This window comes from Ahaetulla prasina, chromosome 11 (genome assembly GCF_028640845.1).
Source record: "Ahaetulla prasina isolate Xishuangbanna chromosome 11, ASM2864084v1, whole genome shotgun sequence".
In the NCBI taxonomy this organism is placed as follows: domain Eukaryota; kingdom Metazoa; phylum Chordata; class Lepidosauria; order Squamata; family Colubridae; genus Ahaetulla; species Ahaetulla prasina.
This window is the reverse complement of record NC_080549.1, coordinates 6,047,290-6,058,258: the sequence shown is the minus strand read 5'-3', so window position 1 is coordinate 6,058,258 and position 10,969 is coordinate 6,047,290. Positions and strand designations below refer to the sequence as shown.

Below are 10,969 nucleotides of genomic sequence, written 5' to 3'. Positions count from 1 at the left end.
CTATAGAGCAGCTCCTTCTAGTTTTATACCCTGTGGGGTGTGGCTCCGTGATTCAGCACTCTCTAGGCCTGCCCCACCCTTTCTTTTGTTGTTCCCGCGTCTCCTTTCTGCGATGCCTGGGATTTAACCAGGACTGATTGTCAGCAGCTGGGTCTGGAGGCGTTGCCTGGGAGGGGGAAGGTGCGGGAGAAAGAAGCCTCATCATCTCCTCCACCTGGCCTGCCTCTGGAACCTGGAGCAGAGCCAGAGAGGATGGTCCTGCAGAGGGAAGCTCTGTCGGCTCTTCCCCCTCACTCTCTGAGTCACTCTGTGCCAGGAGGCCAGGCTCGGGAGCTGAAGACACAGCACAGCAGAAGTCAAGAGGGGTTGAACTTGGACCGATTGTGGGAATGTAATGATTCCAGGCTGCTTCCTCTCTTGACTCCGCTCCCTCTCCTTCAGTTTGCTTGCCGTGCTAAAAATCAACCTCGCCACAATTTTAATAGAATCACAGCGTCGACCTCGGAGATCTTCTAGTTTAACCTTTTTGCCATTGCATACCAAAAGCGGTGGGGGGGGGAAGTGCAGGGGGTTGCACATGTGCGTGCCCACACCCATAATTTAATGCACCCCCGTGCCCCATGCCCCTGCGCATGCTCGCACGACTCCTCCACATTCCCCCCGCTTTTGGCACATGATGGCACAGTGGACCTGGTAGGCCTGTTTTCCGCCCTCTCAAGGCTCCAGTGGCTTTCTAGGAGCCTGGGGAGGGCGAAAACAGCCTGCCCCACCCACCCCCAGAGGCCTTCTGGAGGATGGAAACAGCCCGTTTCCCGACTTCTGGTGGCCCGGAAGGCCCAAAAATCAGCTGGAGCTGAGCTAGGGCAACGCTCGTATGCCATCGATTCGCCATCACGGTTCTAGTCCAACCCCCTATTCAAGCAGAAGACCCTATGCCATTTTGGACAAATAGCTGCCCAGTCTCTTCTGCTGTAAAGCCTCCACGGATGGAGCACCTACGATTTCTGGAGGCAATCCAGTTCCACGTTCCCAACTGTCAGGAACTTTCTCCTTAGTTCTAGGTTGCTTCTCTCCTTGGTTAGTTTCCCTCCGTCGCTTCTCGTCTTGCCTTTCTGGTGCTTTGGAGAAAAGGTTCTTTCAAAGTCATGAAAATAACGGAGGGTATTTGGACTGATACTGGTTGGCAGGGGTGAAATGCTCCTGGTTCAGACCGGATCTCCCGATCCAGTAGCGATGGTGGTGGGTGGTTCAGAGAACCGGTAGCAAAAATCCCTGCTCTCCCTCCCCATGCCCAACTGAGCCACGCAGTCATCAGAGGGTTGTTTTTTTTTACTTTTAAAAGCATTTTTTCTTCAGCCGAAAAAATGCTTTTAAGAAAAAAAGCCTCTGATGAACGCACGGCTCAGCTGGGATCGTCAGAGGCTTTTAAAACCTCTTCGGCTGAAGAGGTTGTAGCAAAAATGCTTTTAAAAGGCTCCTCTGATGATCCCAGCTGAGTTGCCTGATCGTCAGAGGCTTTTTTTTCTTTTAAAGGCAAAAAAAAAAAAAGCTTTTATAAGAAAAGAAAAGCCTCTGATGATCAGGCAACTCAGCTGGGATCATCAGAGGAGCCTTTTAAAAGCATTTTTTCTACCACCTCTTCGGCAGAAGAGGTTGTAGAAAAAATGCTTTTAAAAGTAAAAAAAAAAGTTGGCCACACCCACCCAGTCACATTACCACCACCCGCCACTAAACCACACCCACAGAACAGTAGTAACAAATTTTACACTTCACCACTGCTGGTTGGCACTAAAAGCTGCAGCTTTGCTGTACCTAACAGGAGAGCCTGCTCCACCTGCAACAGGTAGATCCCTGCTAGAAGGTGAAGAGGCAGGCTTAGAGTAGAGCGCAGGTAGGTCCCAGCCGAGAAGGCAAATCCTGAAATGTGGAGCTGTGTTTCCACCCCTTTCTCTTCTAGAACAACCCCCTGCAGTGGTTTCGGGAAGCGCCTCTGTTCAGCCGACTTGGGTCTCCGTGGCAAAACAGAAGCAGCAAGGATTCCAGGACGATGGGGCGACCAAGGGACCGAAAAAGAGAGAGGACGCGACAGCCAAAACGGGAAAAGAGGATGCAAAGGTTATAAGCGCAACTTACCTGGAAAAGGTACGGTTGAAATACACACAGATTGTTCTGTCCCCCCTCGCCTCCGTCCGAGCGATGGCTTAATTAGCCGGCACTATCAGCTCTGGCAGCAAACTAGCGAGTGTCTTCCAAGTGTCTCTGTTATCTTTGTCAACGCCGATGAGTTACCCAGGAACAAACAGTACTTCAGCTCTTAGTTAAGCAGTTAATTTGCCTGCTACGAAGAGGCACAGCAGCTCTTGCTGCCTTTATATCCTGTGGGGTGTGGCTCCATGACTCAGCACTTCCTAGGCCTGCCCCACCCATGCTTCTGTTGTTCCCGCTTCTCCTATCTATGAAACCTAGGGTCCAGCCAGGCCTGATTGCCATCAGCTGGGTCTGGAGGCGTGGCCTGGTGGGGGGGGGAGTCAGGGGACGGAGGCCTCGTCATCTCCTCCACCTGGCCTGCCTCTGGCTCCTGGAGCTGAGCCAGGGAAGCCGGTGCTCCCGAGGTAAGTCCTGACGGCCCTTCCCCCTCACTTTCCAAGTCACTTTCTGGCAGGGGGCCCGCCTCAGGGGGCGCAGACACAACACAGATATTGAAGTAACACCCAGGGATGAAATGTAAAATTTGTTACTACCAGTTTTGTGGGCGTAGTTTGGTGGGGTGATGGTGGTAATGTGACTGTGTGGGTGTGGCCAACTTTGTTTTTTCTTTTTTAAACTTTACAGCAACTACAGAAAACTGATCCTAACCAAAATGTGCATCTATTGGAGAGTAAAGTACCGTTGAAGTCCGGGCCATTGGCTGCCAAAGGTAATAACGGAATAACAGAACTGGATGGGACTTTGGAGGTCTTCTAGTCCAACCCCCCGCTCAGGCAGGAGATGCTATTACCTGTGATGTACACATGTGCCAGAGGTGGCACACAGAGCCTTCTTTTGGGGCACATGTGCTGTCACTAACTGGTTTCTGGCACATGTGTGCCGGCCAGCTGGTCTTTGTGGGTGCGGGAGCGCTGGGAAACGGCCTGAAATCGGCCTGAAAAACGATTTGAAAACAGCCCTAAAAACACACAAAAACCAGGAATGTGCGCGCCATCCAGCTGGGTTTCCGGTGCTCTGGTGCGTGCAACACGCATGGGTGTTCCGGTTTGGGCACTCGGTACCATCACTGCCCTACACCACTTCAGACAAATGGTCGTTATCCAATCTCTTCTTAAACATTTCCAGTGTTGGAGCATTCATTCGCAACTTCTGGAGGCAAGTTCTTCCATTGATGAATTGTTCTAACTGTCAGGAAATTGCTCCTTAGTTCTAGGTTGCTTCTCTCCTTGATTAGTTTCCACCCATTGCTTCTCGTCCTGCCCTCAGGTGCTTTGGAGAATAGCTTGACTCCCTCTTCTTTGTGACAGCCCCTGAGATATTGGAACACTGCTATCATGTCTCCCCTAGTCCTTCTTTTCATGAAACTAGACATACCGAGTTCCTGCAGCTGTTCTTCATATGTTTTAGCCTCCAGTCCCCTAATCATCTTGGTTGCTCTTCTCTGCACTCTTTCTAGAGTCTCAGCATCTTTTTTACATCGTGGCAACCAAAACTGGATGCAATATTCCAAATGTGGCTTTACCAAGGCCTTATAAAGTAGTATGAACACTTCATGTGATCTTGAGTCTATCCCTCTGTTTATGCAGCCCAGAACTGTGTTGGCTTTTTTGGCAGCTGCCACACACTGCTGGCTCTTATTTAAGTGAATTGTCCAATAGGACTCCAAGATCCCTCTCAGTTACTACTATTGAGCCAGGTACCACCTATATACTGTACCTGTGCATTTGGTTTTACTTGCCAAAATGTAGAACCTTACTTTTTTCACCACACGGAATTTCATTTTGTTAGAAGTAATTGTAAGTTCCTTTTTGTTTGATCTTGTCTTCCTTGGACAAAATAAATAGCTGCTTGTTGGTCTAATTCAGAATTTGGAAGGTCAATGAAATTATCATGTTGCATGCTCAAACCCACTTCCTGTTCCTTTCCTTATTTTTTTTTCAGAAGAACAGCTGTCCTAGACCAGATAAAGAGGCCCATCTCGGCCCCTTGCAAGGCGTTAGCACAGCTGTCTTCGCTCACTGTGATGCTAAGAATAGGAATAGCAAATTCGTTTCCCTTCAAGCCCTATCGCTGGCCGAATAGATCCGTACCACAAATATTGCAATGTTTTCGGTGTGACATCAATTACTCCAAAAGCACAATTTCTTAGCCTAAATGTTCTAGAATCTCAGGGGTGTCAAACTCGCGGCCCGCAAGATGAGGAAGGAAGGAAGAAAGAGGAAGAGATAAGGAAGGGAAGGGAAGGGAAGGGAAGGGAAGGGAAGGAAGGAAGGAAGGAAGGAAGGAAGGAAGGAAGGAAGGAAGGAAGGAAGGAAGGAAGGAAGGAAGGCAGATCAAGAGATAAAGAAGGAAGGAAGACAGAGAAAGAGATAAGGAAGGGAAGGGAAGGGAAAGGAAGGAAGGAAGGAAGGGAAGGAAGAAAGAAAGACAAAGAAAGAAAGGAAGGCAGAGAGATGGATGGAAGGAAAAGACAGAGATAAGGAAAAAAGAAAGGAAGGAAGATAGAGAAGAAAAGAAGGAGAAAAAGGAAAATGGGAAAGGAGGAGGAAAAGGAGGAAGGAAGAGGAAGAGATAAGGAAGGAAGGAAGGAAGGAAGGAAGGAAGGAAGGAAGGAAGGAAGGAAGGAAGGAAGGAAGGAAGGAAGGAAGGAAGGAAGGAAGGAAGGCAGATCAAGAGATAAAGAAGGAAGGAAGACAGAGAAAGAGATAAGGAAGGAAGGAAGGAAGGAAGGAAGGAAGGGAAGGAAGAAAGAAAGACAAAGAAAGAAAGGAAGGCAGAGAGATGGATGGAAGGAAAAGACAGAGATAAGGAAAAAAGAAAGGAAGGAAGATAGAGAAGAAAAGAAGGAGAAAAAAGGAAAATGGGAAAGGAGGAGGAAAAGGAGGAAGGAAGAGAGGAAGCAAAACGTTTTCAAAGAAGTTTTTAAAAAAGGCAAATTGCCTTTTGGAAAAAAAGCATCTTGGGGAAAACCAAAAAACGATGCGATTCTTCTTAGGCATCTGTAGCCTTCAGACCTTCTTGACGTCCCGCATTGTTTTTTCAGAAGGACATCCCAGATTCCTCCCCCAAGAAAGTCCTCGGGTGGAAAAGGAGACCAGATTACCACCAATCCTTCCCGTGGCTTCCTGCAGCGCCACCGAACCTCCGTGGCTGTCTCTGGCTAAGAAGAAGGCCAAAGCATGGAGCGAAATGCCTCAAACCGTTCAATAGCCGGTGGAAAACACACACACACACATACACACACACAAAAAAACTTCTCACTATCTGCTGCAGGTAGCAGTGTTAGTAGCTGAAAGCTGACCGCGAACACGTTTGTAGAACATCCGAGAAACGCCGATCCTGTTTTAAAACTTTGAATTCCTAAAAGAATTTGGCGCCTCTGCCAAAATGTGTGCCTTGGCCCGACCATCTGAGGTCATTTTCCATGCTGGCTGTCCGCTGGGAGCCACAATCCAAGTGGGGAAGCTGAGCCAGCTCCTTGAAGACCAAGACTTCTGCTGATGATTGATGTTTGATGATTCCTTCCGCCTGTCGTGTCCCACTCCTCCGCTGACGGCCGGGTCAAGGAAATCCGAATCAGGCGTGCCTCTGCAACTCTGCCAAAGTCCTAGCAAAGTCCTCAAGGCAGGCAGGAGACCAGAAAGTGACTTCAGCAAGATATGTTTAGACTTTGCCTGACTCAGAGAATGCCAGAAAGCAGATCCTTTATATAGGCCATGGGGTGTGGCTCCATGACTCAGCACTTATCCAGGCCTGCCCCTCCCTTCCTTCTGTTGCCTCTGCCTATCAAGTCTTCTGACGCGAGGGTCACTCCAGTCGGCAGCTGTTGGTAATTGACCTCCCTCAGGCTCACATGCTGTGGAGGAGGGGGAGGGGTCTAGTTGCTCCGTTTGCCTGGGCATGGAGCCAGAGCTGGGGGCTGGAGGTATTTCTTCCTCTTCAGCCTGTCCGGGCATGGAGCCAGGGCTGGGGCCGGGAGGCATTCTAGAACATTCCTCCGTGTTCGGAAGCAGATAAGAAGACCCCGGCTGAGGTGAGATCGGACGAGACACAACACCGCCGATCAGTGTTTGCCCAAGGTAGACGAAGCTTCTGCTGGAACTTCTGTCCTTCCTTACAGCCTGTTGGGACATAGATGATCTAAGCCAGGGATGTCAAACTCGATTTCATTGAGAGCCACATCAGGGTTGGGTTTGACCTCAAGGGGGGTGGGTGGGATGGATGGTGTAGCCAGAATGGGCATGGCCAGCTCAACATCACTCGTGTTTGGGAGAGCCTGTGGTGGCCTGGGCGGGCCTGGGGACATAGGGTGAGATCCAGCAGGTTCTGACAAGTTCTGGAAAACTGGTAGAGGAAATTTTGAATAGTTCGGAGAACCAGCAAAGACCACCTCTGGCTGGCCCCAGAGTGGGGTGGGAATGGAGATTTTGCAATATCCTTCCTCCAGGAGTGGAGTGGGAATGGGGATTTGGCAGTATCCTTCCCCGGAAGTGGGGACGGAATGGGGATTTTGGATTAGCCTTCCCCTGCCACGCCCACCACACCCACCAAGCCACGCCCACAGAACCAGTAATAAAAATAAATTTGAATTCCACCACTGGCTGCAGGGGAATCCACTGTCGCCAGTGGAAGAAGGCGAGACCAGGGAGAGCGCCAAACCCTCGCCCTCCAGAAGAGCCTCGCCATCCCTCTCAGGCCACGTGAAGGACCCCTGGATGGCGGCTCAAAGCTGTCCAGAGCCCTAGGCAGTGGAGGGCAAACAAGTTAGTTTTGCTAGCCGTCTGCCAACAAAAACGGAGCTCGGGAGGGGCGCAAGCTGCGTTTTTGGCTGCGACGGCCACTCTGCCAACGGAAACGGCTACCACCAGGTTGTAAGTCAGCACTCAGTCGGCCTGGGCCAGGCCGAAGTACTGCTGACTGGTCTTTTGTTGTTCCACGACAGATTTAAGCACTCTGCGGGCTGGATCTGCCCCCCCCCACCTCCCAGCAGTTGTGGGTTGCTCCCCGTTTGGTCCGGTTCTTGTGAACCGGTAGTAACGGCGGTGGGAGGCTCCGCCCACCCACCCAGACGTCATCCTGAACGATCTGCGCACATGCCCTCGTTGCGAACCGGTAGCGGAGATGAGTAGAACCCAACCCTGACCTCCAGGCCTTGAGTTTTGACACTCCTGATCTAGGCCAATTCTTCTCAGACTTGACCGCTTGAAGATGGATGGGCTTCAATCCCCAGAGTTGGCTGGCTTGAAGTCCGCCCATCTTCGGGTTGCCAAACCCTGACAGATATGGATCCTGGCTTGTAGTTTTCCAACAGTGAAGATATTTACCTCTGTTCTCTGCCCACGTCAATAGACTGTCTCATCGTAGCGGATTGATTTTTTAAATTTTTTTTTGAAGCTACCAGATCAAGAAATCGGGTCCTGCAATTAACTCTTCGCTCTCGGAATTAACCCGTTTCAGTCCTACCCCCGACCACTTGCCCTAACTTCTCAACACTTGAGTGACATCTCTTTTGCTCTGCACAAGCGAACAGAAAAGCAATACGTCTTCTTATTTTTCTCGTGTCTGTTACGGTTGGGATTTTTTTTAAAAAAAAATATGTCAATAAATAGCTTTTCAATAAAAGGTAAGTAGATGCTGTTGGTTTATTTTCACAAGTTTTTTTGGATCTCCCGACTTTTTCTATTTTTTGGTTTTGTTTTATTCTAGAATAGAATAGAATAGAATAGAAAAGAATATGAATTAGGAATAGAATAGAATAGAATAGAATAGAATAGAATAGAATAGAATAGAATAGAATATGAATTAGGAATAGAATAGAATAGAATATGAATTAGGAATAGAATAGAATATGAATTTAGAATAGAATAGAATAGAATAGAATAGAATAGAATAGAATATGAATTAGGAATAGTTTTAGTTTTAGTTTTTTATTTAGATTTTTATACCGCCCTTCTCCCGAAGGACTCAAGGTGGTGTACAGCCAAGTAATAAAACCATACAATATACACATTAAAACAAAAAACTTAAAACCAAGCATAATTATATAAATGGCCGAAATTTAAAACAGTCAATTTTAAAACTCTAAAATTCATACATAGCCCCAATAAAATTTAATAAAACTTTTAAGCCAGTCCCGCTTGAATAAATAAATGTGTTTTCAGCTCACGGCGAAAGGTCCGAAGATCAGGCAATTGGCGTAAACCTAGGGGAAGTTCGTTCCAAAGAGTAGGAGCTCCAACAGAGAAGGCCCTACCCCCGGGGGCCGCCAGCCGACATTGTTTGGCGGACGGCACCCTGAGTAGACCCTCTCTGTGTGAGCGTACGGGTCGGTGGGAGGCATAAGGTAACAGCAGTAAGTACCCGGGACTTATATAGAATAGAATATGAATTAGGAATAGAATAGAATACAATAGAATAGAATAACAGAACAGAGCAGAATAGAAGAACAGAGTTGAAAGGGACCTTGGAGGTCTTCTAGTCCAACCCCCTGCTTAGGCAGGAAACCCTACGCCACTGCTGTGCTTGCTCAGAGGGAGGGGCGCATACGAGGGACGCGTCTGTGCATGCGTTGGGGGTTGCATGCACGGTGTGTGTGCGCAGGCTTTCCAGGCCCAAACCGGGGCACCGGGGGCCCTAGCATGCCCCCCCGTTCCCCATTTTGGGCCCGGAAAGCCTCTTGCACCAACCTTGAAGCCAAAATGGGGTGCAGGGCGGCCTGGGGCGCATGCGCGGGGGGTGAGCGCTCACATTGCGTTTTGGGGGTTCGGCCACACACGTGTGCATTTGCACATGCGCACGATTTGGCACTCGGCACCAAAAAGATTAACCATTTCTGAGAAATGGTTTTCCCCTTGCTTGCTTTTCTTCCTAGGGCTGAGCGAGACTGACCGGCCCAAAAGCACCCAGTCGGTTTTGTGCCCGAGGCAGGACTAGAACTCACCGTCTCCCTGTTTCTAACCTAGTCGTTTAACCTCTGCAGCAAAACGGTTCTCAAAAACACGCTAACAGAATTGGAAGGGACCTTGGAGGTCCAACCTCCTGGTCACGCAGGAGACCCTAAACCATTTCAGACAAATGGCTGTCCAATCTCTTCTTTAAAAATCTCCAGTTTTTAAGACGGAGCGCCCACAACTTCTGGTGGCAAGTAGTTCCACTGGTTGATTATCCACACTGTCAGGAAATTTCTCCTTAATTCCAGGTTGCTTCTCTCCTTGAATGGTTTCCATCCATTGCTGCTTCTCCTGCCTTCTGGTGCTTTGGAAAATAGGTTGACACCCCCCCCCTTACTTCTTTGTGGCAGCCCCTCAAATACTGGAATGCTGCTATTAGGTCACCCCTAGCCCTTCTTTCCATTAAACTACGATATACTGTAGACATTAATAACCAGCAGAGGGCAGAGAAAACTTTAAAGAGAGCTGCCAGAAGCGGATTTAAACGGCTTTCCTAATTTCTCACCCTGAGCAATTAAAAATCCTTCCCCGACTCGTGCCGAATTTACTTCATGGCCCTAATCCAGATCCCTGCATTAAAGCAGAATGTTTACTTGGCGCTTTTCTTACTCTGCTGTTAAGTCTTTTTCCTTCGAAGCCTGTTCTGTGCCCCCTCGCCTCAGTCTGAGCGATGGCTTAATTAGCCGGCACTATCAGCTCTGGCAGCAAACGAGCGAGCGTCTGCCAAGTGTCTCTGTTATCTCCCTCGATGCCGATGAGTCAACAAACAGTACTTCAGCTCTAGTCAAGCAGTTGATTTGCCTGCTACGAAGAGGCATAGCAGCCCTTGCTGCTTTTATATCCTGTGGGGTGTGGCTCCATGACTCAGCACTTCCTAGGCCTGCCCCACCCCTGCTTCTGTTGTTCCCGCCTCTCCTGCCTACGAAACCTAGGGTCCAGCCAGGCCTGATTGCTATCAGCTGGGTTTGGAGGCGTGGCCTGGGGGAGGGGAAAGAGTCAGGGGACGGAGGCTTCGTTATCTCCTCCACCTGGCCTGCCTCTGGCTCCTGGAGCTGAGCCAGGGAAGCCGGTGCTCCCGAGGTAAGTCCTGATGGCCCTTCCCCCTTACTTTCCAAGTCACTTTCTGGCAGGAGGCCCGGCTCGGGGGGGCGCAGACACAACAAAGCCATTCTCTCGTCGCATGAATGCATTGTTGCCAAAAAGCGATGGTCTGCAGTCTAAGAACTAGCAGTGGATGATGGGTACAGGGTGATAAAACAAGCAGAAAGGGCAGTGTTTTAAGATGGGTGGACTTAAACTCCCAGGATTGAAGCATGGCTGGCTGGAGAATTCTGGGAGTTGAAGTCCACCCGACTTAAAAGCCGCCAGGTTTGCAAAACTCTTATTTTATGACATTGCCTTTCTCCAACATACGATGGAACAGTTGCAAGAACTGGGCATGGCTAGTCTAGTAAAGAGAAGGACCGGGGGAGACAGGATAGCAGTCTTCCAATATTTGAGGGGCTGCCACAGAGAGGAGAGGGGATCAAGCAATTTTTCAAAGCAACTGAAGGCCAGAGAAGGAACAGTGGATGGAAACTGAACAAGGAGAGATTCAACCTTGAAATAAGGAGGAATTTTCTGACAGTGAGAACAATCAACCCATGGAACAGAAGTTGCCTTCGGAAGTGGTGGGAGCTTCATCACTGGAGGCTTTCAAGAAGAGACTGGACGGCCATCTGTCAGAAATGGTGTAGGGTCTCCTGCTCGGGGGTGGGTGGGTTGGACTAAATGACCTAGAAGGTCCCTTCCGAACTCAACTGTTAATTATC

The 10,969-nt window shown here is 49.2% G+C and overlaps 1 protein-coding gene across 1 annotated transcript in view; it reads left to right on the top strand.

Annotated features, from left to right (window-relative positions):
• Positions 1–7,865, top strand: part of KIAA1210 (KIAA1210 ortholog) — a 51,758-nt gene extending 43,893 nt beyond the window's left edge. Inside the window, exons 10-12 of the mRNA XM_058196701.1 lie at positions 1,958–2,142; positions 2,833–2,917; positions 5,252–7,865. Coding sequence (XP_058052684.1) covers positions 1,958–2,142; positions 2,833–2,917; positions 5,252–5,418 — 437 coding nt within the window. The 3' untranslated portion in view covers positions 5,419–7,865. The remainder of the gene's footprint in view (positions 1–1,957; positions 2,143–2,832; positions 2,918–5,251) is intronic.
• The last annotated feature ends 3,104 nt before the right edge of the window (positions 7,866–10,969 follow it).